The sequence below is a fragment of the Rhamphochromis sp. 'chilingali' genome, assembly GCF_963969265.1.
Source record: "Rhamphochromis sp. 'chilingali' genome assembly, chromosome: 7".
Lineage (NCBI taxonomy): Eukaryota > Metazoa > Chordata > Actinopteri > Cichliformes > Cichlidae > Rhamphochromis > Rhamphochromis sp. 'chilingali'.
The window spans coordinates 15,426,316-15,453,322 of NC_137934.1; the positions used below are offsets into that span (position 1 = coordinate 15,426,316).

Sequence of the window (27,007 nt, forward strand, 5' to 3'; positions counted from 1 at the left end):
GATATCTCATGTGTTTGGGTGGCCTCTTTCAGTGCCAAAGAGGAAGGAAATCACAAAATAAGTTCAATGTAAAGATTCCTTTCTCTAGGTTCCCAGGAGGATATGTGTCTTCTCCGTGCACTGAGGTGAATCATTATGTCCCCCTAAGACCCAGCAATTACATTACATCTGACATTTTTAGCCATCACAAATAAGAATGTTTTCAATTTAATTCACAACCAATCCCACACATAAAAGCTAAGAGTTTGATTTCCTGTTTTATCCTGTCAATTAATGGAACTCATGATATGTATGTATATGCTTAAAAGTGCATTAAGCTATACACATCCTGTTTTTATCAATTCAATTTCAACCTTACTGAAATCGTGTTGAAATTGTGGTTTTTTGCATGAAACATGAAAATAGGACAACCCTGCCCACAACCACCAAATGGGTGATCAGTGATCCTCTGATTACATCAAACAGAAAACAGGAAATATAATTATTTATTTATTTTTTTGTTCTTCTGGGTCTCAGCAGCCTATATGTTTATATTAACTGCAGTAGGTAGAAAATATTTTCCTACCTGATACCTGACATTTTATCACTTATGTTGAGCTCAGGTTGTTCAGCACTCTTCTCTCAGTGACTCCAAAGACAACTGAATTATATTAAAAGATCTAAGCTTCCTTGTGTGTTTTTGGTACACACTGGATTGTGCGTCATATCTCTTATCAGGGTTTTAAAGCAGACAAGGAAATTATGGCATGTGAGCAGAGTGTCCACATCCCAGCAGACTAAATGTGGGACAAAGATACAGGACAGTAATGCTGAGAGGCATTAATCATGTGAAGGACATATTTTATTTGAACATGACCTTCCCAACTCCCGTCAAGTTTAGTTTGATGTCATTGTCTTCCTACTCTGCGCTTTTTATCCAAATAACCTTTGAAACAGATTATTTCAGTTGTTGCTTTGTCTAGACATCATTGCGAGGATTCACCCATCGACTAGTAAATCGCTACAAAATCAAAATGTGGAAAAAAAAACTTTATTAACTACAGTTGTCAGCAGAAGTTCACATATACAAATCATGGGGATGAATGTGATGGCAAATTTGGATCTTTGATAATTTCTTTGAACTATTATTTCTATTGTGTGTCCAGCATACACCTTTAATAACTTTAAAAAACAAGAACTGGGTGCACAAGTTTGAATTTATTTTTTGTTCCCTCTTGTTCACATAGGGTCAAAGGTATACATGCAGATTCAAATGCATACATACAATCACTTAAATCTTTTAATAAGTGGTGTTGAAGGTTCTATAATGTATTGACTCTGACTTTCTACAATGAGAAAGTCCAAGCAACTCAGTAAAGATCTAAGACAAGGAACTGTAGATTTACAGAAGCTGGGAAGGTCTGTTGGAGCTATTTCTAAAATACTGCAGATTCCAAGATCATAAGTTCAAACATTTGCATGTCAGTACAAGTTATTTGGATGCGTCACTACTTTGCCAAGGTCTGAAAGAAGACCAAGCTATTACCCTGAGATGAGAGAAAGTTGGTTACGATGTAGGGAACAATGCAAGAACTAGCAAAGATCAAGCATGCCATGAGCTGGAAACTGCTGGGACACCAGCATCACTGTCCACAGAGAATGATGTCAACACATAAAGGAGGATAACATGAAACTTCTGGAATGACCTTCTCAAATACCCAACCTCAGTCCTAAATTTTAATCCGGAAATTTATGGACTATGCTTAAAAGTTTCAGGTGAGTGCCAGAAAACCAACTAACTGACTAAATGAACTCCAGTTATTTTGCCAAGAAGAGCGTTCAAATATCCAGCCAGAACTATCCCAGAACCTCGTTGATGGCAACCAAAAGCATCTGTTTGAGGTGTAACTTGGTAATGGAGATTTCATCAAATATTAATGGGGGTGTGGACATGTATTTGAGCATGTATGTATACTTTGGACAATGTGTCGAGGACAGAAAAACCAAAATAAATTCAAACTTGTCGAACCAATTCTTTCATTTTTTAAACTCGTTAAAGAACAGTTCAAATAAAAACTCCAAACTTACCATCATATTCACGCCCACTGTGAGTGTATGTGATCTTCTGACCAAAAAGCAATTTTGAGCCTTTAAAAAAACCCTCATAACAAACCCACTAATCACTCAATACTGAAATACCTCTCACAGCAAGATACTTAAAGCTCCAGCTGATACTGTCATTTCCTATCCTACATCTTTGCGTAAATGCAGGATGATGTGACTCGTGTTATGACACTGAATAGGTCTGGCTCATGAGAATGTATGGTATGCACGAACATGTGTACGCTTGTGAGTGGAAACCTCCATTCAGTGGAAGCCTTGTCCCTAATGTGTCCCCTCATGATGTGAAGTCAAATCCACTTAAAACCACTGTGTCAGGATTCATAAAGAGAATGGCTGCAAACTGGGCTTTGACCCACAAACCTCGAAGTGGCTCTCACACGCTGGCAGGATATGTGGCGGCTGAGCTGGCTGTAACAGGACAGTCTCTCCTTTTTGATAACAGGGATACAAAACACGACAGCCTTCTTCTGCCCCAGCCCTTTTCTATAGATTATCCCGGTTATGCAACATATCGTTTAGATCTCAGCAGTCAATTTTTGCTGATGTTCAATATATAAAGCTGTGGTTTAAACACATTTCACAGATGGTGCTGGTGGATTGCATGAAATAACGCACACACAGAACTTTCCAGCTTTTTTTCCGTTTCTAAAATGACTTCATTATTTTTCCTGCAACTCTCTGAAAATCTGTCCACTTAAGGGAGGGAAGGAATAGACCTTTTCTGTTTTGGAAGGCTTCACAGCTTCTCTCACATAGAGCTCTGTGAATACTGTGAAATGAGGAATAACCTGCTTTTAGGTACCAAAACAATTACTGACACACCTCCCAGCTAAGTATCAATTATGACGCTCAGGGCTATAGTGAAACAATCTGAGAGCCACACCCTGAAACCCTGACTTCTAATGAGGGACAAAGTCATTTTGATTTATCATTGCGCTGCAGTCATTTTACTGGCAGTATATTTAATACTGATGAGAAGCTACAGAAAGATTGGAGAACACCGGAGACATCCATCAAATACTACTGCTGCAGATATCTGACTCATGCCTGCTGGCAACTGCATTAGTGTGTGTTTTAAAGATACCATTAAGGCATCATGTGGAGATCCAAGTCTGTGAGGCATAGTGTTACTAGTGTATGTGTGTGTGTGCACGCGTGCATTTTAAATGAACAATTTCAACTCATGAAATTATCTTCTTATACAATTTAGGTGTTCTACTGTGATTTGAGCCTAACCATGTATAAATGGATGGGATTTCCTTTAAAAGGAAATTGAATGGCACTTTTCTTTTCTTACTAACCGATCAAAGCACTATAAAACACATTTGCTCATGCAATCATAGGTAAATGCATTTGGATGGTGCTCTAGTCTATGCACTGTAAACACTTTACCTGACATCTGTGGTAAGTTTAGCATCACAGATTATCTCAGTGAGGACGAGGACGAACGTGCACGCACCCAAGACTCGGAAGGCTTTTGAATAGAGGACCTTCTTGCTCTATTATTTTCTGTTATACATGCATTGTTGTAAAGGTGGAAGCTCACATTAAACAGAGCCAAAATTTCAAATAACGAGGTCTGCGCATGGAGACATAATCCTATTGAATCAAAAGCTCCAGCTTCAGATGGCTTTCTCTACTCTTGGCTCTGTATGATGTCAGAGAGAGAGGATAGCCCTTATATGGTAATCTGAAGCGCAAAGCTCTGAAGCTCCACCTACCTTTTGTTTGTGTGTGGTAGCCAATTAGAAGAGAGCTGGCTTATAACAGCATGTCCCACCTTGGAAGCTGAAAAATGTTCATACCCCACATCCCATGTTTGTTTGTTTTTTTACTATTAACAAAAAAACAAAACAAAAATCACTGAATTTCATTGAAGGCCCAGCATCAGTAAAGTCTTGCTTGTTTATTTACCCTTACAACAGTCATTAATTCACTCTGAAGCAGCTCTTCTTAGACAGGATGAACTGTAGGGCAGCAGTTTTTCTGAACTGTAAATCATTGAAAAATAGTCTTAGAAAATAATAATATGGAGTTGGAATGAATGCTTAATAGGTCCACTTTAAGTACTGTTTGAAAAGCATTTAAAAGGAAGTCTTTCATCTCTGTCCTCCTTAGATGGAGCTGAGCAGGCTGTTAAGGTCTGTGCTAAGCTTGTTGTTTTCCCGGCAGAGACACGACTACGGCTCTGGATTGATTTGCTCCTGCGGTGAATACACACACCAGCCAGCAGCCTCCAGCTGGCAGCAGGAAGACCCGACCAACGTTGTCTCCGCAGGAGAGCTCATTGTCCCGCCCCTGCGGTGCATCATCTCACACTCTTCCTGCCTGCAAGATGCAAACATCTATATATGCATTGGAGACACCCTATTAACCAAAGTATGACTTTTTTGTGACATCATTATACCTTGGACACCAAAGTGCAAAGCTATGAGAGTGAAATATTGTGCATGTGCATGTTTTAAGACCAAAATATCACCTGGATGATGTGTAGTGCTTTTAGGAAACCATAAAATGCTGTCCTGAGCCAAGAATGTGGTACATGATGTGACAGACAGTCGTTTATGAAACTATAATATCCCACTGGGTGATGAAATCCTCTAAACATTTTATAAGAGGAGATGTCTGACTAATAACTTTATGTAAGTTATTACAATTATGAAACCAAGCAGCATTTAAAATGAAAGCTTGGCCTACACTGACCTCTAGTGAAGACATGACAAGTGTGCACACGGAGAACAGAAGGAGCAGATTCTATTTCATTTTTTCTCCAGCATATGAAAGGAAATCCCTAATAAAAAAAAACAAAAATATTAGCATGAACAGTTAAAACCATTAACACCAGACTATTTCCTTCGGTAGTTTTGTTGTTAGATTACAATCTGGTTACCAGACGCCTCCATGTGGCCAAACTGAGACACTTCATAGGCAAGAGTTGAGCAGAGGCAGACTGCAGAATATAGAGCAAATCAATGCAAAACGGTTTGCTTAAATAATTTATGAATGATACACAAACAATGAATACATGGTTTATAGCAGACTGTAAACTTACAATTTTAATGTGTATCAGATAGAGCTGTGAAGGTAGTAACTGCTGTTTTATATTTACAGTTTGAGTTAGAACTCGATGTAATAAATCACTTAGTCAGCTGATTTAGACCAGGGCAGACTCAAATAGTTTACTTTAAATTCACTAACTGCAGCTTTTTCACTGAAAATGTAGCTTCTTCTTTTTTTTAAAGAACATTTCCACATGCGAACTTGTGTTCTGGTAAACTGATGGGCTCAGCACTGTGTATTCAGGTGATCATTAACAACATCTATTCAACCAGTCACATGGGAGTAAATCAGTTCATTTAGTCCTGCAGACGTGGTGAAAGATGACCTGCTAAAGTTCAGCTCACATAACCACTCATTACAGCAAAGGTACATTGAGCCTCGAAGCAGATTGGATACCACAGCAGAAGATCACACCAGGTGAACAAGAAATCAAGCTACAATTGGCAAGATTGGAAAAATCTTTCCTGATCCAAGTTTGAATTTCAGATGATACATTTGGATGAAGGATGAGAATTTTGGGTAAACAACACAAAAACAGGGAAAACATCTTGGCTTGTATCAGCTGTTCAGGCTGGCAGTACTGACGTAATGGTGCAGAGCATGGTTTCTTGAACATGACGTGATGAGTTCATTGTACTCAAATTGCCTGTATAGTTACCAGATGTGAATCTGGTAGGGCACCTTTGGGATGTGGTGAAACAGAAGATTCAACTGTGTGATGCTTTCATGTCAACATGGACCAAAATCTCTGAGGAACCTTTCCAGCACCTTGTTGAATCCATGCCATTAAGAATTAAGGCAAAGCGGAATCTCTTATACTCTTCATATCTACTTTATCCTTTGTTTAGTGGTTTGGTTTATGCATTATTTAACTGCTTGACTCCCCTCTCCTTTTTGGGCAATTTTTAAAAATATTTTACATATAAAACTTATTTGTTGATTAATCAAATCTTGCATTTGGAAACCTCTGCGGCCATAACAGAGCAAACAAAAACAGCATCCATACATCCACAAGGACTCACACAGCGGCACATCCTAAGAAATTTCCCATCTTGTGTCAAGAGTTTAGTTTATTTTGACAGCGTTTCAGAATATCATACAGGTAAACAAGATTTTTGCAAAAGTTAATATATTCATAGTGTTGCATTTCATAAAAATAGTTGCTCCACTTACAGTCTTTGTGACCATCAATAGTACACCGAGTCATATTTATAGAGATATTTGTTCAGGGTCTACACACTGCTATTACACTACACAGTGATACGGAGCCGCTCAGGTTGTCGGGGTTTATATTGTGGTGCGAAAGCGTGTCTTTGTTGTTCTCAAACACACACTTTAACACACCCCTAGGTTTTTTTTTTCTTTTTAAAATTTCCCTAGAAAACTACTTACAGTTTGACTCGATGGAGACAGCTCAGATGTGGAAAGCAGTGATTTGTGCAAAGGCAGAGCAAAAAAAGACACACGTTTCCCTGCTTCTGCTCAAATCTGAAGTCACAAAATAAAGGAGTAGTCCAACTAAATGGGTGTGATGTGACGGTGTGTAACTGAGGCATTTTACAAGTGACTGAAAAAGCTCAATTGTTTGCTCCCGGCTGGTGATTCCTCCATTCCTCCCATTTCAAACCCTCTGTGTTGGATTGTGTTTTTAAGTCAGTCTGCTTAGTGCGTGTGTAATTACGGATTACAACGGCAAACATAATGACTTGTGTCCCTCTGCTCACTCAAACACTATCAGTATGTCCCTCAGCAGAAGAAGGAAAGGAGGTTTTTTGTTTTTTTCTTAGGCTCTTTGATTCTCATTCAGAGAAAAATACTCAAAATTAACAGTTTGCTAGATTCCTCCCATTCAACAGCCATTCAGTGACTCAAAGAATGCACTGCAGCCCTGTCAAGCTTTGGATTCATGCAGAGTGTGGTGTGCTTACTGTTTGGCACGTTTAAGGGTGGGTGATATCTCGGTGCAGTTATTTAGCCTCAAAACTAAAAACAATAGCAAAAGGAATTAATGCTTTATCTGTAATCCTTTGCAGGGTGACTTACAGTGTTGGGGAACAGAGAACTACATGTAACTAAATTAGTATTTTTAACATTATTTTATTATTATAGCTTGTTGGCAGTTGAACATTTGTTTTGATGCAGTGATTCATGTAATCCAATTACATGAGGGTTTTTCACTACAGAAACTACAAATAAATGTTCCATAAATGCAATGAAATAGTCCCACCCATTTTTCTGTCAGTCTGTGGGTTGATCACAGGGATTTTGGTTATTTTGTAGGGCTTTTCGGTTTCATTTAGTATTACCGAGTTTTTAATTCAAAGGTCTTTTCTGAATATTTTGATGGAGGTATCTTGAGATTTTATTAATTTATTAACTCAAGATTAGGATTAACGTTAGTCCTACTTTAGTTATAACTTAAAATGAAAAATAAAACTGAACTGTTGATTGTTATAAACAGCGACGGCTTTGGCTGCGCACTAGGCTCACATTTAAGACCCACACTGAACACCTCTCCAGACTATAAAAGTGTGGATGACACTTTTATGCATGCACAATTTAAAATGGGAATTTATTGCAGTCTGGAAATAAACCAAGATGTTTTTATTGTCAAAAGGAAAGAGGGGACTTTTTTAGCTTTTTTTTTTTTACTGTAATCTACTGAATACCAGCTACCGTTGCTTATTTTTAGACTCCAGTACATTTTTTTCTGGCCACTTTATGAGTGTGCAGCTATCTGAACATAACACTGACATACTGGTATTATGACTTTAATGCTGTTGTGGCTAACAGGCTAGCAAACAGCTTTTTACACACGCATATGCATATTTGACCTCAGTGCAGTAGCTTTTTCTTTTGAAACATTTTAGTAATATTAATACTGTGTAAAAAAAAAAAAAAAAGAACTGACTTTTATCAAATTTTATTCTTTTCTTACTCATCATTGCACCTTATATGAAAACCGAGACAGTCAGCAAACATAAAGGAGCAGCTTTGCACGCTGCAAAGGTTACTAGGTTACCTCTTCTGTCTTTTTACAGGTTTGTTTTGTAAAATTACTAATTCAATCAAGTTTCCCCAACGCTCTTTATTAGTATCAGCGTAACTTTTGTACTTTTGTGTAGTTTATGTTCCAGCAACCTCAGGCAATGCTATCTGAGACAGATGAGACATTTTGTCCAACTTCACCTGACAGTCTTCATCCTAAAAATCTTTCCCTCCTGTGACATTAAATGTCAAGCTGCTTTCAAGTACCTCTGCCTGTAATCAAGAACGCGCCGTTTGAAGTCTTAGCGTCACCGTTTTATCAAACATTGTGCAAGAATAGAAAACTTGACAGGAACTGTGGCAGTTACCAAAGGCGGCAGGGCTTAGCTAGTTACGAGCTTGATGTATAGAAATACAAGCGTTGCCTTCAAAGTCAGTCAGATTCTTGGGCAGGAATGCTTAAAAAAAAAAAAAAACAGGAACCCTCAAAAGAGCTTTGGCATGGATATATATGTCTCAATATCACACAGTGTAGACAGAATCTCTTAAAAGAAATTTAATTCAGCAGCTGACAAAGTGTCACGTTCACATGAGCATTCAGTCCTTCCTTCGAGATGCAGATTGTTACGCAAGCGAGCTTCTGAGAAGGTGAGATTGATTCTCTACTGAATTAATATCAGATTTTATTAATTTGGTTTGGTTTAGGGTGCAAAGCTCTGTCTGCCATGTGGCGACGTTTGATTACACAATCTCATATAAGCAATTCTTCATGGAAATTACTGGTGTCAGACCTCATTAAGAAATCAGTAATGAAAAGCATCATGACCCGAGATGAACCACAAATAAAAAGGGACCGTGGATACCTCCGCTAATGGACTCATTTTCATACATAAGCTTGTGAAATAAATTGTATATTTCACCGTGTCACACTAAAGAAATGCAGTTTATATTTATATCTGTAGAGTGGGTGTTGTATAGCAGCCTCTGTTGAACCCTCTGCAGTATTTTCACGGTTGAACCTTTTGTCCTCAGTCTAAGGCACTCTGCCCCTTCGTTGGTATCACGCAAGCTCCTTCTCTCAGTGTCCGACAGGACACCGCTGTCGCAGATTGCTTTGATCGTTAAGCACAGAAGAAAGGAAAATAGATTGAAGAGACACTCCCACTGAAGCCCGAGTGATTCAAACAGGCCGTGCAGTCGATCGCAGCAGGCTTGCTGAGACCCAGACCTGTGATCGCAGGGCGGAACAGGAGTGTGCAGGAGCAAGGAGCTACCTAAAGATCCGGGGCACGTCGTGCTGCTTCGCTCATTTATTTGTAGACTAGAATTTCTATATGTTCACTTAAAGATGATCTTATTTACAAAATGTTCCCACATATTCATATTCGTTATAATATATCTATGTCTATAACCATCTGATAGATTATTCAAGACAGGTTCAGGCCCAATACAGTCTCTGTTAAGGCAAAGTTTCTGCTGATGAGTCGATTTCATTTCTGCGGTCGCTCTTTGATCCATTCACTCTCCTCAAAAACATCCGTTAAACATTCCTTTTCATAAAATAGACTCCACTGTGTAGATATATATAAAAAAATCCATCCGACATTTACTTCCTGCTATGTTGTTTATATTTGCATGTTTGCACCCCCCCTCAGTTCAGCAAAATAGAGGTCTTCAAAATTCATTTACTCCACAAATGATTCCCACCACGCTACACAAAGACTCTATTTGCTCTTCTTTTGTGTGTGTGTGTGTGTGTGTGTTAACTTGGATGATTTTCCAGTTCTTAAGGTGGTAGGTGTAAAATATGTTTCTCCAAAATAATTTAAAATACAGTTCCATAAATAAAACTTTAAAAACACGTGGTCCAGATCACCCTGCCCCCCTCCTCTTGGTTTTGACTGTATGGGAGAACAGGTCGATGAGGGGATGCAGGAGCACAGGAGGGAGTGAGAATGGTACTTTCATCCAGATGGGGTGGTTTAGTTCAGATGAGTGTGGCCACTGCTTTCTGCTGAAGCTGCGGGGTTATCTGCTCAGAGTGGACGTGCCTGTGCGCAGGGTGCTGGGCAGCTTGTCTGATCCAGGGATCTTCCAAGGTCCAGGAGAGACTGTGGCCTTCCTCCCCGCTGCGATGCTGCTGCTGCTGGTGCTCTTGTTGGGTAGGCTAGGCCAGCTCTCTCCCTGGCCCCTTTCTAGTTCCCTGGGCCTTGGCTTGCTCTGCTCCAGCTCCCCCTGCTTTGCTCCACTCCAGCGCTCTACATCTTCCCTGCTGTTCCCGTTAATGTGTGGGAGCTTAGAGCTGCTAGGAGAGTGAGTGGACTCTCTATTGTCCCTAGTATTTCTCTCCTTGGACCTTCCTCTGTTGCTTCTGGAAGGTTTAGGCTCTCCGCTCTGCCCGTCCTTGCCCCCTTCCCCATCAGGAGTTGGCTGCATCCTGAGGCCCTTGTGGGTGGACCTGCCACCCTCCTTCTTAGCTCTGCTGCTCCCGCTGGTCGCAGCCGCTCTCCTCGCGTGGCCGATTGGGTCTGGGTTTAGCAGCTCGGCTTTCTGGGGGCTCTTCGAATGCTCCGTCCTGCTGTCTCGTGCCACCGGGTCTCGATGGACATCCTGAGGTGGCAGATGAGGAAGGTCGGGGGCTGGGGCTAGATGAGATGAAGGCGATGACATGGAAAGGCTTTCGATGGGAGGGGCTATTTCCGACAGGCTTGGGGAGGCTGAAGGGCGACCATCCCATGGGGCGGCATTGTCTGGAATGCATATGGATGCAGTCAATAACAACATAACAACACCACTCACCCAAAAACATTAAAAAAAATAAACTCTAATCATTACAGCAATCATGCCTATTCTACAAGCTGGAAGCACTGAGGTAAATATCAGAACAGGACGATAACCTACTTTCAGACGTGTCACAGGGCAACTCTACTTTTAGACAACATCCATCTGCCTCCCATAACTCTCTTAAAGGCCTTGGCCAACCGAAAATGTTGGCGGAAAATCGAAAACAGGTTTAATGAAATGGATGATGTGTCCAATAGGGTGGTGCTTTAGTGAGAATGAAAACCATAGGGGCAGAGTGCCTCTCTCTTTTTCTCTAAAGCTGGAGGAACTCGGTATCGGTGTAGCTTCCGCATTGAATCTGCGGTGCATTCCTCCACAACTCTCCACTCTCACAGACTGTTAGCTTCTGTTTCCGCACCGATGAGCCTCAGTCCCTGGGCCATCAGTCATTTTCAGTGGTCTAGGCAGGGGGCAGAGGCTAGGCTTGCTACACCGGCGCCATGAGGCCCAATTATAAGAAGCTCTGGAGCATTTTGAATGCAGGACGAGCAGGAGGTCATTTCTGAGCAAACTGGAGCTTCACAGTGTCGGATCACTTAATCTCCCTAAATTTCAGCGGAGTCACTTTAGCACATTACAAAATAAATACCTAGATCTGTGCTTATCAAAATCATCTGAAAAGCTTATTTTTAACCGTTTAGCAAGAGCAGAATCAGATAGAGGTCAGATACTGCCAAAGATCACTTCTCTGACTCACAAAAACTATAATTCATTAATGAATGTATTTAAAAACACTTTCAGTGACAGTACTCACACTTCCACACATTTTTCATGTTTACAAAAGATTTTGGGGTGAAATAAATAGGGGAGGAATGCAATGGGGAAATACCAAATACATACAAAAATACCAACTTAAAAAAACATGACAGAGCCTGCAATGTATTTTACAGACTTCTACTGTAGACAGTTTTTTAAGCGTGCCATTTATTCTTTTGTCCTGGACTTGTCCAGTTTCCTCAAATCTTTTAAGAATATGCTGCACACCACGCAGAAATATGCCAAGTTTGAACCTTGTAATACAGTTTTATGCCTGTCAAATTGTGGTATTTTGGCTTTTTGTTTTGGTAGATTTAGCTGAAGAAATTGCAACAAATCATGTTTTTCTGACAGGCCGGTAGTAACAAAAGTTACAATTTAAAACTGGATCTTCACAAAGTCTGTTCTGTGTAGACACAACACTGATTCATCCCTTGAGTTAGATGCCTTTTAATGCTAGAATGAGTCAAACAAAAAAAACATTCCCCTGAAAGGACGGGAATGAAAATGAATGAAAAAAGACCTTTAGAAAGCGGAGAACTACTGCTCAAGACCACTTTAAACATCTGGGTCCTTGGAAGCAAAATATAATGCTGAGGTCTACAGTTTAGTGCCGAGCAGTTAGTGTGAGGGTTTACAGCAGTTACACAGGACGTATTACTCAGCATACAAAAACTGTATCTGAACTGATTTCTGTTTCTGACAAAAAGCTTTTAAGAGAAAATTACTACGCAAAACAGAAGAAAAGTTTTGAACAGAAACATGCTAAGTGCTATTTTTACATAGTTTGCTTTCATGTTTCTTTACTAAAAGTAGCAAATAACTTTGACCACCTAAGTAGCAAGCTTAAGTGTAAGTTTTGATAAATTTGATAAACGCATACCCTTAGAAAGGGCGCACTCAATATCTCAACGCCACGCAGATGAACACAAAATAACATTTGTGCTCATACTCACAGCTACATCACACAGTTTATACTCTTGATTTTTGGTGCTTTATTTTGCATAAACCCTTAAAAATCTCACAGCAACCCGAAACAAAAATAGCTCGCTCCTTTGAACATTAGTATGCTAATGCTTTAAATAGGCAAATTAATCACAGCGCGTGATTTGAATAACCTTCCAGTATGCAAATGAATTGCTTGTAAACTAGGAATGATTAAATGTTGAATCAAACCCACGCAGATTAGGCCATGTGGGTTAAAAAAATGTCGCTTCTAGGCTGCAGGGGAACTCGGATAACAGTAGCTATCTACAGATAGGGTGCCGTGTTGTCTGGCTGACCACACCGGGACTCCTTGTGTGCATGTTTCAAGATTGTAGCTCAAGGCAAGTATTAAAAAAAGCTCTCCACACAGAGAGATTAAAACCTGGGCTGGAAGGGGACTAACAGAGAAGGGCAGACATGGGGGAGCGACAGGGGTGACCACCAAGGCCAGTTGTTGATGAATAAGCCTCACAGAGAGGGGGGTTAACAGATAAGTGAGCATCATGCTGACGCAGAAGCCACAGGAGTGAGTGATGCATTGGAGTTTTACTGCCCGCAGTGTCATACAAATAAATGTCCCCTTCCAGGCTCAATTCATGCTGCGCTGAAACTTTACTGGGTAAATAATCTGCTGTAATATTTCACGTTCATTTCCCCTGGCTGGCTCAGGATGCACGCTTATATAGCTTTATTTTTGAGCCCATAGGTAGCTGTTGGTGGCTGATTTATCTTTCAGTCAGGAACAGAGTTATGTTCACTAATTTTAGAACCTCCTGCAGCTCGGTGTGATTTTTGTTGATTACTCCTGGAGCAAAAAAACAGAACAGAAAAGAAAAATCTTCAAGAGTTTGGGGCTTTTCAAAGTTATAAAACAAGTTTTGATGTGAAAACAACGCACAATACCAAAGCACAGAAAGCCAGGGTTAAGTGAAGAGAAAGAAACATTCGTATGGTCACAAACCGTGTCTTTAGAGTGGCCCGTTAGGAAGAAATAGGGGGAGCCATGCGTGTCACTTTTCATGCACATGGAGAGACTGGAAGATACCATTCCTATAGAAGGGGAAGTAACAACCTAGACCAATCAATTAGTGATAGATCACTGAAATGGACAGAAGATAAACTAGTGTTAGTTAAGACAGAAGAGACAATTAGTTTACAGCAACAGTGAAATACAGAACTAAGAGATTAAATACAAAAGGATGACGGCTACAGAGGCAGAAGATACAATATGAATAAAAATGCATGTCAGATTAATATTACTAAGAGTCGATGTGATACTAGATTAACAGTGAAAAAAATACTACGTGTTAAGAAAGAAATGATCTGAGAGACAAATAATTTAAAGTCTAGAACCTTACCGTACTCTGGGACCTGCCCTGTACCCCTCTTTAGGAGGAGACGAACCCGCCTGCCCCCAGACTTGATGAGCTCGATAGCCCTAGCATGGGTCATGTCCCGAGTGCTCTCCCCATTGATCTCAATGATCTGGTCCCCAACCTGCATGTCAGAAAGTTTGCAAAGAAAACAAAGAAAGAAGCTAAGAAGTCTGTTTGTACTTTCCTTGCAAGGTCAAATCAATAAGACATTTTAGTTATAACAATATGCTTACAGCTTTTGGTCACATGCTAAATCTAAACCAAAGCTAAGCAAAATCTTTCTGGATTGTAGACTGGGGTTTATTTGCTTTAGACTAAACGTATGGATGGTTTTTAAATAGTGCTTTTAGGCATTTTTGCCTTTATTTGATTAGTGACAATTTAGGGATACATCAGTGATGTGTCATGTGTGTAACTTTAAGCCACCAAAAAGCAAGTCTGATATATAGCCCTATTTTCCTACTTTTGTGGTTGCTTGGTCTCTTGTTATTAAATTGTTTGCATCATCTTTGCTGTGCAACAGACCAGAACATTCATACACAGCATTTATCTTCCATCCTTGCTTTCAGATCATGCCCTTTTTTGTCATTTAATTTTTCTTCATGACATACACTCGGAAATGACTCTTCAACATCAATAAACATGAAGCAGTAATTTAGAGTAAAATGCAACTGAAACATATAAAATCAAAGGCATTCATTGAAATGATTTGTCATTGAAAAATGTGCTTTGTATAAACTAAATGTATATCAGCGAAGTAAATCTGATTTGATCAGATTCCATTAAATTAAACATTTTGCATTGTACCAATGTAACAAAATTACATAGAACATTAAATTAGTTACAGTCATCAAACAATGTAGTGGTAGGCTTGAAGACATAGGCCTCACAAAGGTAACAACTACACCTATAATATAATTGAATAAATCAAACGCAGTCTAGAAACTGTCAACCTGCTTCTGTTTGAAAGAAAGAAGAAGTATTTTTTCAGCCATGAACTTAGGGCAGCTTTGTTCTGTGATCGATAAATACTTTGCTGGCTGTATTCAGAACAGCCAAATACAGCAACCACTGGAACAAGTCTGAAGCTGTGTGCATCGATTAGACGGAGTATCAATAAAGCTCAATGACCACTGAAGGGAAAACCAAACTGCCCTCAATCAATCCAAAACAAAGCAGTAAGAATGGAGCAGATAAATCTAAATGATTAGATGACCCTTGCTATTTGTATGAAATGTTTCCTTGTGAGTTTATAAGGATCAATACAGATTTACAATCACTGGCCCCTTTATTAGTTACGCCTTAATAGTACTGGATTGGATTTCTGAACTTTTGCCTTCAGAGCTGTTTTAAGGTATTGGAAACATTCTCCACAGATTTTGATCCTTATTAAGACTTTCCCGTTCCACTACATCCAAAGGTGCTATAGTCGCTTGAGATCTGGTGCCTGAGGAGGCCATTTGAGTACAGTTTCATATTCAAGCAACCAGTTTGAGATGATTTGAGCTTTGTGACATGGTGTGTCATCTGGTTACTGCTGGGGACACTGTGGTTATTACACCACCAGCAGCAGCAGCAGCAGGAGCTAGAACCAAGACTTGTTTTGATCATGTCTATATAACTACATGCATTGGGCTGCTGCTATCTGATTGGTTGTTTAGATATCTGTGTTAATGAGGTGTTAATGAGCAGTTGAAGAGGAATACATAATACACTGGTTGTTAAGTGTATAAAATAATCATAACAGCAGCAGCTCAGCTAAAACCTAAAGTTAATATTCCCAGGCCTATCCCTTCTTTATGTGACCACTCCTTGGTGTATGTGAGGATGGCTCAAATATGAAACACTTCAAAGCCCTTCATGTGAGGGCCCTGAGGTTCACTAATGGGAGAAATCATGAGGAACAGGACAAAACATGCTGAGCCAATTACACTAACAAATGGAGAAGTCTCCCAGTAATGGTAAGAGGGTAATTTTAAAGTTAGGAGTGGACTAGAGTCAAGAGAGGGGGAGTCATTACGTGTCATTACAGTGGTCTGAAGAGGTGGAAGCCAAGACTGTTCTCATTAAACCTCAGCCCCTAACAGCAGCAGAGAGTGATCTCCATTTTCATCTTTAATAAAGAGGGAAAGAAAGCTGAATGGACAGCACGTGAGCTCAAAAAGCAGGAGATGGGAGCGAAGCTCGGAGAAGTAATTAAATGTGCTGAATGATTATCGGTAAAAATCAATCACTTCATACAATTTTCTTAACAGCATCTACAGTGACATTTAACCTAAAAAAAACAAACCTGTTAGAAATTGTAAGCGCTCCTTGTTGCTGATTATTTTGTTCGCAAGAGGGTTTTTTTTCCTCCTTTTTAAGAGCCTGTTGAGTAGAAACTACTTGGCTCAAACTCAAAATGTCAGAGTGACTGCAGGGAGTCACAGAGCATGTGGGCTTTTTGGTTTCCACACCTGAGTATGTTAAAGCGCTACTCAAATCCACAGTGACAGCCATGCTTTTTAACTACCGTCTCGCATTTGCTTAAGTTAAATGCAGATTGATTCCTCGCCGCATGCAGCGGTGTGGATACGTGGATTGCTGGAGGAGGGATCACACGGCTTACACTGTTTGATCAATCAACGGTGACAAATATGAAGCGCATACATGCGTCTACTTAAGTAAAATCCTGGGGCATTGGCTTTATTTACTTATTTTACATGTCATTAGGACACAAAATAAAACTTTACAGTTCAAAATTAACCCGAGAGGGTGACCGCATAGGTGCCCTCTCGGGTTTGTAAAACTTCTGTTTTGTACATTTTATATTTTGCTTTATTTGGTAACAACTGAAACTAACCAGTTTATTATGTACACCTGTTCAACTGCGTTTTAACCGAAATATCGAATCAGCCAATCACATGGCACCGACTCAGTGTACTGAGGTATGCAGACACGATCAAGGCAACCTGCTTGAATGGTCATCAAAATGGGCAAGAAAGGGGATTTAAATGACTTTGAACATGGCATTGTTTTTGTTTTGAGTATTTGATAAACACATTTAATTGTGCAAAGCGTGGCTCCAGTTAGAGTCAAAAAAATCAATCAAACCAGGGTTTGCTGTAGGGCGCGCCTACCTTCTCACTGACACAGTTATTCATGTGAACTTGTCCTTTTTTTTTGTTTGTCAGATCCACACGTCACTCGTCCACATCTACTTCAAAATGCTCAACTTGAGGCTTCAACAAAGCACTCTAAACTAATGTGTTAGTTACTTCCATGTTTAATGAGAACTGAATGCAGCTCTTTCCAACTTAAAATGTAACTTACTGTAGTAGACTGCTACATCAGTTAATTGGTACAACATGAAACCTGTCATAGGAGTTTTTTTATGTCCAGAAACTTTACTGGTAATCAGTTTGACTTTTTCTTTCTCACTTTCTTTGTTTAATACTAAATACTTAAAAAGAAACTATCACTACTTCACAGCAGTTTGTTTACTGATTTTAAGTAGAGCTCCACAAGTATTCCTGCTTCCTTTTCCACGTCCGTCTGGAGCCACTGGACTACAACGATTACAACACAGAAAAGGAAAAGTAATATCTCCCTCAGGGGCATTTTACACCATTATCTTTGACAGGTTCATTACAGATAAGCACTGTAGTGCATACTGAGGCTAACAGCCGCAGATGTAAGAATCGGAGGACATGCAAGAAAAAGAAAACAGGACTGAGGGAAACGCCAAAGACAGAAAAGCTGCTGGGGAAGTGGAAGGGTTTTATTTTCATTTCCACTGGATTTATTGTTATTACATATATATATGTAATTCAGAAAATGTGTGTGCTGCTTTGTTTTTTTTAGCTAAAAGGATAACTGTGTAGCTGTGGAGACCATCAAACACATGACATCATGATGGCCCCATTAAATGATTAAATCTGTCTTTAACCTGCTGAATATCACCTGATGCTAAACAAAAGGAAGAAGTTAAGTTTTGGGAATTTGGGAGGAGACAAACTTGCGATCAGCATCAGAAGGACAAACCATCTCATACATAAGTTATTTTGACAGATTATTTCTTAGCTGGCACAAAAAAAAGTTGCAGTTGCAGCGTTGATAACATCAGACAATTACAGACAACACCGTGTAATGCAGCAAAGATTGAAAGCAGCTTAACTTTTAACGATGGGGTAATCGCTTTCTTAAAGGAAATGATGTCATCAAACCCTACCCTCATCCTCCCGTTGCGAATGGCCGGCCCGTCCTCTGCGAGTCGTAGGACAAAGAGGTCCATTTTGTACTCCCGCCCTCCACGGATGCTAAAACCGAAGCCCTTCACGCTCTTCTCCAGCTCCACTGTGAAGAAGTCGAAGTCCTGTGTAAGCTGAGACAAGCAGAGATCACGCATGATCAGATGCAGTCGTACTCGAGCACAAAACAGACTATGACTGCAGAAAATTGTCTCCAATAATAGTTTTTTTTTTTGAAGGAGAACGGAGCAAAAGCAATGGGGGAGGTGCTAATAAGACCAAAACTTTAGCTTCAATACATGAGGTTTTGAGAAATAACACGGCATTTACTTTGACAGACAAAACCAGCTTTAAATAGAAAATACAAAAACTCAAAATATCTAGAAACAAGCTTAGAATATAATAGAAAAACAATCTCTCTGGAAATATATTTTACTACATTATTGTACAAGAGACTGTGCAATGAAAAATATGTTTGAGGTAATTCAGTGCCACGTAACAGCTTTTTCACCATGTGAGCCCTAAAACATTATTTTAGACCCTGAATTTGTAACTTTAAAATGTTCCTCTCAGCATGTCCCTGATCACCAACCAAATTTAGAAGTATTTATACATTTATTGGCCACTGGCAGCTGAGCTGTGAACACAAGGTTGATATACAGCTCAAATTTTAAGTTTACTTGTTAGGAAGTAGTTTCTTATTTACACATCCAAAATATCATTGGTGAAATATTGGCAATTTTTTGTCATATTTATGGCCACCATACAACTTTAAGTCCATTTATCGCTCTCCTTTAACCTGCTCAGTAAGGAGAAGGAAGGTTTCTTTACACCTGCAATAATTTATAAGTGGTGGTACAGCTCTGTGCTGGGAGCCCGTTTCCCTTCTATGGAGGAGTTTGTATTAGTGCAAACAGCAGCAGGAAGACAGTCCATACATAACGGAGCACAGAGAACAGATATGCAGCATGAAAAGTAGGAACTGTGTTGTAAGTGTGCCGCAAAATGACTTGGCATCTGTAGGCAGGCCTAAGATTTGTCAGTTGGATGTGTACAGGGGTACCAGCTGAGCCATTAGCTCCTGTAAGCTGATCATGCAGGATTGCAGGCTGAGCTCAACTTTGTGACCTGCCTGAACGAACGCTGTGCTCAGTTTTAGGTTTTCACCAACTCATGTCTGGCTCTTAATTGGATTTGTGCACAGATAGCAGAGATAAAATTGAAAGAAAAAGAGTTAACAGATACTAAAAAGGCTCCGTAGAGCTGTAGGGGACTGATATGATATGATTATGTCCTAGATTTCAAATATCAATGTTCATATTGACAATCCTGTATGATTTGACCTTCAGAAAAGAGTCTGTTGAAGGATGAGTCACTCTCATCCTCAAGGCAAAGTCCTTCCTTACTTGAACTGGTGGCATTCGGTACTCTGGGATGGCAAATTGTCTAGCATCTGTGGCTAGCTGTCGATAGTCCAGCAGAGGCGGGTGTCTGTAATCCAACGTGGGCGGCTGCCGGTAGTCTGCCACGGGAGGGTGCCGGTAGTCCACCGGCGGCTGTCGGTAGTCTGTGAATGGTGGCTGTCGGATGTCTGGTTTAACATCTTGCCTCGCCTTCACCTCAGACCTGTAACTAACAGACCAATGAGAATGAAGGAGGAACTTCCAGGGAGGATTCCTACAGCTGTCATCACCACCTTTGGACATGGAAGATTACTCGTGTTATCTTTCAGCGTGCTTAGCAAACAAAAGAAACCCCATCTCTAACAAACTGCTGGGTCATCCGGCGCTGACAGAAATGGCTTGTTTTTAGTTTTGAAATGACAACCATTAAACACAACTTAAGTGAGGAAATTAAACATCACATAAAATGTTTATAATAAAAACAAACTCTCTCTCACGCTGATGAGTGCAAAGATATCTGAATACTGTGTAAAGCAGAGGGAAAGGAAATGAGGCTGTAAATTTTGGGACCCCTGTAGTTCTTGGTAAAATATTCAACAGATCTCGATAAAGAAGCAATTTATGTAAATAATTTAGCACTCCATAAGAGTTAAGTGATGTTATACAACAAAATAGTGAGCGAGCGTGAGAGATGAACAAAGAGAAGGGACAATAAGAGAGACAAAGATGAAGCTGGAAAAAGAAACTGAAAAGGGGAGAAGAGAGAGGCTCGAGCGCAAGGTGAAGAGAAAGAGAAAGGAGATATCTGACTCGCTCAGGGTACCTTTATTCCCAGAGGAACGGTGTTTCACCCCAGTGGCAGATAAAGAGCTAGTCTATAAAAAATGCTTCACTGCGTCATAAAAAAAAAAAAAATCAAGGCAGCTGCTTGTAAACCGACTCTTACCTGCTCTCGTGGGTGTAGGTCTGAGGTGTCGGGGCAGGAAGCTGAGTCACAGGGCTCTGGTGGGGCATGGGGTTGGGCTGGCTGGCAGAGGGGCTCGGTTCTGTCACTGCTTGGTTAGACAGGGAGGCTGCAGTGTTTAGCTGGGCCTTAGGGCTGTGCTGGTGAGCCATGGGGCTCTGCTTCTCCGAGCTGGGGGCTGATGGAGGATTGCTCACCTCTGAAAAACAGAATGTGATGTAAGAAAATCAAACCATAAGGTATCAGCTAAGGCTGTCTTGTCACTATAACTTGATTGTCTTGGCCACTTGAGGGCAGCACAGCAAACCTATTGTCCTCTGATAAAGTTGATCTGCTGGAGTAACGGCGCTATTTATTTCTTTTCAACTGCTAAATCTGAGCGGAAAAGGAGATTCCTGTTTAGGTTTTCACCACATGCCTAAGGGCATATTTGAGTCTTCACTTTATTTACTATGACAGAAATGAAACAATGGCCTGAAAAAAAATCAAGCGGCCGATTAAAGCTGGGTGGTGGTGAAAGTGTTCTTGATTTGAATAATTCTTAATAAAAAATATTGATATGTAGACCTTTATTTTCTATTTTAAATAAAACACAACTACTGGCAGGGTTGGCAATTTCTATGGCTACACAATATCCTCAGCTGCTTCTTGCTGTGATTGGCCAGCAGTGGAGAAGTACAATGGGTTTAAATATATCTAGCAACACAACTGCAGCTTTATCAAAGTCTATTGTGTAATCATTTGGTGAAAGTGTGTGTTTTTTTCCGGTTTTGATCATCAGTGAGTCTCGCTTACTCCTCATTGTAATGTGCATCCCTTATTGGGCCCACTAACAGTGGTCAAAAATCTACAGGTATTTCAAACTAATGGGAATACAAATGTCAGTGGAATATCAGTGGGAAGTGATGCAAAAAGAAAATCCTTTCTCGGCAGCCTTGGTTGCTGTGATTCAAGTTTATTGTGAGTAGTTAAGAGTCTCTTGTTGAATTGAAATCTTTCTCAAAAGCAACAAATGAAAAGAATCACTTGGTAAATGGGAGAAGGGAACACATTTCTCAGTGACACAGCCGGAGTGTGTTCTGTATTAGTGTTATTGTTAGAGACGTGCACTTCTGTTCCAAGCATCTGCATGCAGAGGTGTCATAAAAACAGAGTATGACTGGCTTGTGAATGTGACACAAGGCTTTGCAGCTTTCATTTAACAAAGCTAATTCAATATCTGTCATGAATCACCGTCAGCAGGTGTTTTGTGTGCGTGTGTGTCCATGTCTCACCTTCCTGTGGTATGATCCTCAGGGTGACACTAAGGCCTGCATCTTTGATCAGCTTAACGATGTCAGCGTGCGGCATGTTGACGATGGACTGGTTGTTCACCGCCAGTATCCTGTCTCCCACCTTCAGCTTCCCGCAGCGGTCTGCCGGGCTGCCCTCGATGATGCGGCCAATTTTGTGGGGCACAGCTGTTGGAGCATTCACACACGCAACAGCGGGTAAAGACGCGCTCGGCAGCAGATTGGAGGATTACGCTAGTCTGTGCTCACACACCACTCACTGCCTGACTGACTGAACATGTCTCTGCCTCTCTCATTTTGCTATTCACCTCAGGCTTACGTAAGGCATCCAGTTTTTCTTCATGTGTGTGTGGGCGAAGCACTGATGCTCAGAGCAGTGCGCCAGATATGTGTGTGACTGACGTGCTGTGGGAGGGCATGTATAATTGAGGAGCTAGAATGAGAGGCGCTTCACTTTTTACCAAGCCGTGACCTTGCCTACCCTAACCAATAAGTTTTCTTCACACTATAAAGAGACTACCTGATTATTGACAAGCATCTATGAGCTTTGCCACAATGTTTAGCACTCGAAGCAGTTGTTATGCTAAGCAGAGAATGACTGATGATGCTTAAGCACCTACTTGACTCTTTAATAATCACTGGACTCACTGTTAGTTGTGGCCGCCTCAGGCCGGTTGAGCGAGCTGATGATGACGAAACCGAAGCCCTCGCTCTCCTTTCGGCTGATTATGACATCGCTTGGTTGTGTGTTCGAGATCCCGTCTGAAGTAGCACCGGTGTTGCCCATGCCAGCGTTGGGAGCCTGGGGTGTGCTGGTGCTGTTGCCATACGTGAAGTCACTACGTGGGGAGCTGTGCTGCGTGGAGACAGAACCTGGGCTGCGGCCGTTTTCTGGACAAGACTCGCCTGTAGGGCGACGCAGAGAGGAATCAGAACAGAGGTATGTAGCTGAGTTTGAGAACCCTTCCCAAATGTGCAGATTAATGTCAAAGGCATAAAATTGTATGTTTGCACCAACAAGGTGAATCTTAAAGAGCTGTTAGCCCTAAACCTGACATATCTCAACTTGGTGTGAAGTGAATTCTTAAAGGTTGAGTGAACTGCACAATTGGAGGACAAAAGAAAAAAAACTATCTAAAGCAGATGAAAAGGATCTGCAAGTCACCTCCTGAACAAAGAAGAAAAACCTGTTAGGAAATGTTTGTCAAAATTGATGAAATTACGAACAACGAAAAGTATTGTCAGCTTTAAACCATCTGGAAAGCATCTAATTGGCAACGACTTAATTTTTCAGTATAATACTGATCCCAAACACACTGCCAATGCAGTAATAGTATACCTGGATAGAAAAAAAACACAGGTGAAACTATCAGTCATGCACAGACCTCTACGGAGACCTAAGAGGACGCAGTGTCGGATCATCTTGACAGAGAACAGAACAAAGTAAAGACAACATCCAAAGAAGAGCTTTGGATGTCCTTCAAGAAGCCTGGAGAACTATTCCTGAAGTCTACTTAAAGGAATTCCAAGAAGGCTTACAGGAGGTGCTGAAGAATAAAGGTGGTCATATCTTTATTTCAAACATGACTTTCAAAGCTCATTATAATTATAAAAATGTAAATGCTTATTTAAGATATTTTAAGACATCGGAGACCTTAAGGAGCCTAATGGGAGAGGAAAGGACTTACAAACCCTATTAACACTTACAATGTATACATTAATGATCCAGATGAAGGCCACAAGCTAAAACATATCAAAAATACATCATTGCTTCATAATACAAAAGTGCACAATGAGCATTTTCCTGTTGCAGCCAGCTGAGATGGAGTTTTTTTCAGGACCCTCTCTACAACGGCAACCCTGCTGTGTCGCAGCATTCAAATAAGGCAGCTTTTTTCGTGTGTGGATTTTTTTTTTTTTTGATGATGTAACCCTCTAGCCCTCACATTGCTATTTTAAGTAAACCATCAGAAAAGTGTAGCAGTTAGCAGCTTACAATTTAGACTTCTGAAACACAGTAAGAACAAAAATAATTTTTTTCTTCAGTAATTTGATCCTTAACAATTTGCTGCATTTAATAAGATCGTGAAATCCTTTATTTGCAGGTGACTCCAGGTGTCAAATTATTGTGGTGCGCTGAATAATACAATATTAAGTTCTTAAATGAATTAAAGTACCTTTAAACTCTTGTTACCTTCTATCAGTGCAGTTCATGCTCGCTACTACTGCTCTTGAGAACGGCATCTCATCCCAAAAATGATGTTACAAACAGCTGGTGCACCTTACAGGTTTTGTAACCAGGTGTGCGCATAGCAACAAGGCTGGAGGCATGAGCGATCTCTACATATATTTCCATGAGATGCTGTTGGAGGATCATAGAAATTCCCAGGTGGATTCCAGGGAGCTCCTGGAACAGTTTAATTCTTTGTTTCCTGCTTCTTTAATTCTTCTACTCACAATCCAGTGATAAAGCAGTGTTGTGACACTTTGAAGTAGTGTCACTGTTACATTTTTCCATGTACAATACAGAAATGTCCATCTCTATATTGCTTTTGCACTATACTAGAGTAGCTTTGCTTGATTCACAGGATCCCCCAACTTTAATATGATCATCCACAGTTTTGAAATGTTCAAGTGACATAAAATAAGTGAAAGCATAAAAGTCCCCTTCAAAGAAGCTAAAGATTCCTAACTAGAAAAAAAATATCAGCAGGATACAGAGTTACTTTCATAGAATCCAAAGATCATTTTGCATGTGGAAAATCTACACAGTTTTGCCAGCAAAGTGTTTTTCATCTTCCCCCCTAAGCTGGAACTAGACCTCATCCCTGTGAAGAATCAAGAAGCGAACATAGGACAGCAATTCAAAACACATCATTAAAACGCTGCCTTATGTCAATCTGACTACAGCTAAAGTAGCTTCTAGCACCTCTAGCATACACTGACAAAAGTGTGCATATGCACTCTGGCACACTGACTGATCGAACCCAGTGTTGTTTTCATAGTTCACTAGTAAGTGGGGCTGCGCTCTTCTGTAGTTAAACAGTTCAGGATTTAAACTGTAAATGTGAGGCTATGACAAGCTTTGTTATCATTAAAAGGTTTGAGCCCACATTTAGTATTTCTTTACCCAATGAGTGCACAAATTATTATCACATGAGGAGGAAAATAGTGAAAAAAGCCAATGATTTGTGCAAAATGTGGGTTACTGGGTGCGGGCTAAAGTGTGAGCTCGGAGCAGAGAGAGTCTGATACTTCGTAAAGTGCGAGTGGGAGTCAGACAATTAGGATGGAAGTAAGGGCCACACAAGAGGCCAGGCATGAGTCAGACTGTAGCCTTTGGTGGAGAAGAAATTGACAGACAGGGCGGACTAGAGTGGGAAGAATTTGATTGGTGAGAGGAACATGTGCATGTGTGTGGTGGAGGGCGTAATAATGAGAACAGGACAGGCTGTAGTTCAGAGGAAGAAGCGCCAGCTCAGTCTCCACGGTAAAGAAACTCAAGTAAGGAAAGGGAGCGAGAAAAGTGTGTGCGTGAGAGCGAAGGTGTGCTAATGTGTTTTTCAGAGAGGCTTCAGCATAATTACTCAGAGATTAGTATGTCGGTTTTCTGACTAATTAAACCTGAATCATTACAGGACATGAATGAGACCAGGAGAGGTAATAGAGGAGGACGAGAACAGACAGAGGAGAGGCACGCTGCACACTTTTATAATCCAGAGCAGTACATTTATGCTGTGTTAAACAGTGGATTAAAACAATCTATAAAGAAGGAATCCCAGATTGATGACTCTGCTGTTTCCTCACCTGCCGCCTGAACCCTCCTCCTGATAACCAGATTCACCTGGCCGGTACGTGCTGCCCCGTGCATCAGGTCAATGACATATCTGTGTGGCTTCCCCACCACTGGGATTCCATCAACAAACAGCAGCTCATCGCCGGGCCGCAGGCGCCCATCTAGATCCGCTGGACTCTTCTCGATGATCGCCCCGATGAGAATCTGTTTTTAAACGCAGGCTGTCAGAAAGATTTCGGACTCATAAGCCCCGAGACTCCGGAGTGTAGACTGTGTGGGTCACATGCAAGTGGGTGTTAAGTGGTTGTTATACTGACACATTAATAACTCAGTTACATGGCTAAAATATTGTTGTGTTACAGTAAAAAACAGCAATAAACACCAAAGCAGCCACAGCCAGCACTCTCTCAGGGGGCAAAGGTCAGGTTAGGTGTTCACAGTGTGTGTAGTGGGTTAAGAGAGGAGAAAATGACAGGGTTCCACGCCCACTGCCATACGAGCCTTCTCACGCGTCTCCGGACTCACAGGCTGCCCCGCCTCATCCCCGCCCAGCACCCGGAAACCGAACCCGGACTTCTGTCGGCGCAGGTGGACCTCGATGTCCTGGTACTCTCCTCCTGAGGCAAAACAAGAGGAAAATAATTAAAGTCCTGGCCTGACAGTGTGCGGAGCTCCAGCGTCGCTGTAAGGAGTATGTGTTTACCTGAAGAGTCCAGAGGGAAAACAGTCCTTGGCTGCCCAGGATCTAGATTAAAAGATGAAGACAAAGGACAGGATGTCCCTGTAAACAATGCAAAATGCACAAAAAAAATGCTCATACACATCCAAAGAGTACACCAGTAAACACAGACGCTCCCATAAAGGCTAGAAACAAGGCAGAAAGGCCCTGCCTCAGCATTATGTCACTGCAGAATTTCAGCATCATCCATAAAAGTCGGGAAGTGCTTACAGCGTGTAATATACCCATCCCTTATTTACAGCGTGAGGTGGGGTGCAAGCACTGATCTGCAATCAGGAGCTTTGCACGACGCCATGATGTGCAAAAGTAGTGAAATGAACTCAACCACAGACAAGTGGCTGTGAATGAAAAATTGATTCCAGTTGTAAGTGTTTTAATCATAGTGAGCGCTCTGCTGCGACTCCACAGGAATGATGAGAAAAAGAATCAGGACTACAGGTGAGCAGAGCGAGGCAGCTATTACCACAAAT

At 40.9% G+C, this 27,007-nt stretch overlaps 1 protein-coding gene across 4 annotated transcripts in view; it reads right to left on the bottom strand.

The window, feature by feature from the left end:
* Positions 1–8,692: 8,692 nt before the first annotated feature.
* The window catches only part of magi2a (membrane associated guanylate kinase, WW and PDZ domain containing 2a), a 263,339-nt gene continuing 245,024 nt past the window's right edge, over positions 8,693–27,007 (bottom strand). For 2 of the 4 annotated variants that reach the window (XM_080887521.1, XM_080887518.1), the window contains 10 exons: positions 26,502–26,543; positions 26,300–26,415; positions 25,810–26,002; positions 22,651–22,908; positions 21,985–22,170; positions 20,693–20,909; positions 19,750–19,975; positions 18,325–18,477; positions 14,097–14,235; positions 8,693–10,901 (listed from right to left, as the gene is read on the bottom strand). In XM_080887521.1, the coding sequence (XP_080743647.1) occupies positions 10,180–10,901; positions 14,097–14,235; positions 18,325–18,477; positions 19,750–19,975; positions 20,693–20,909; positions 21,985–22,170; positions 22,651–22,908; positions 25,810–26,002; positions 26,300–26,415; positions 26,502–26,543 (2,252 nt within the window). In that variant the 3' untranslated portion in view covers positions 8,693–10,179. The remainder of the gene's footprint in view (positions 10,902–14,096; positions 14,236–18,324; positions 18,478–19,749; positions 19,976–20,692; positions 20,910–21,984; positions 22,171–22,650; positions 22,909–25,809; positions 26,003–26,299; positions 26,416–26,501; positions 26,544–27,007) is intronic. The other 2 variants (XM_080887520.1, XM_080887519.1) reach the window with 2 other exon arrangements.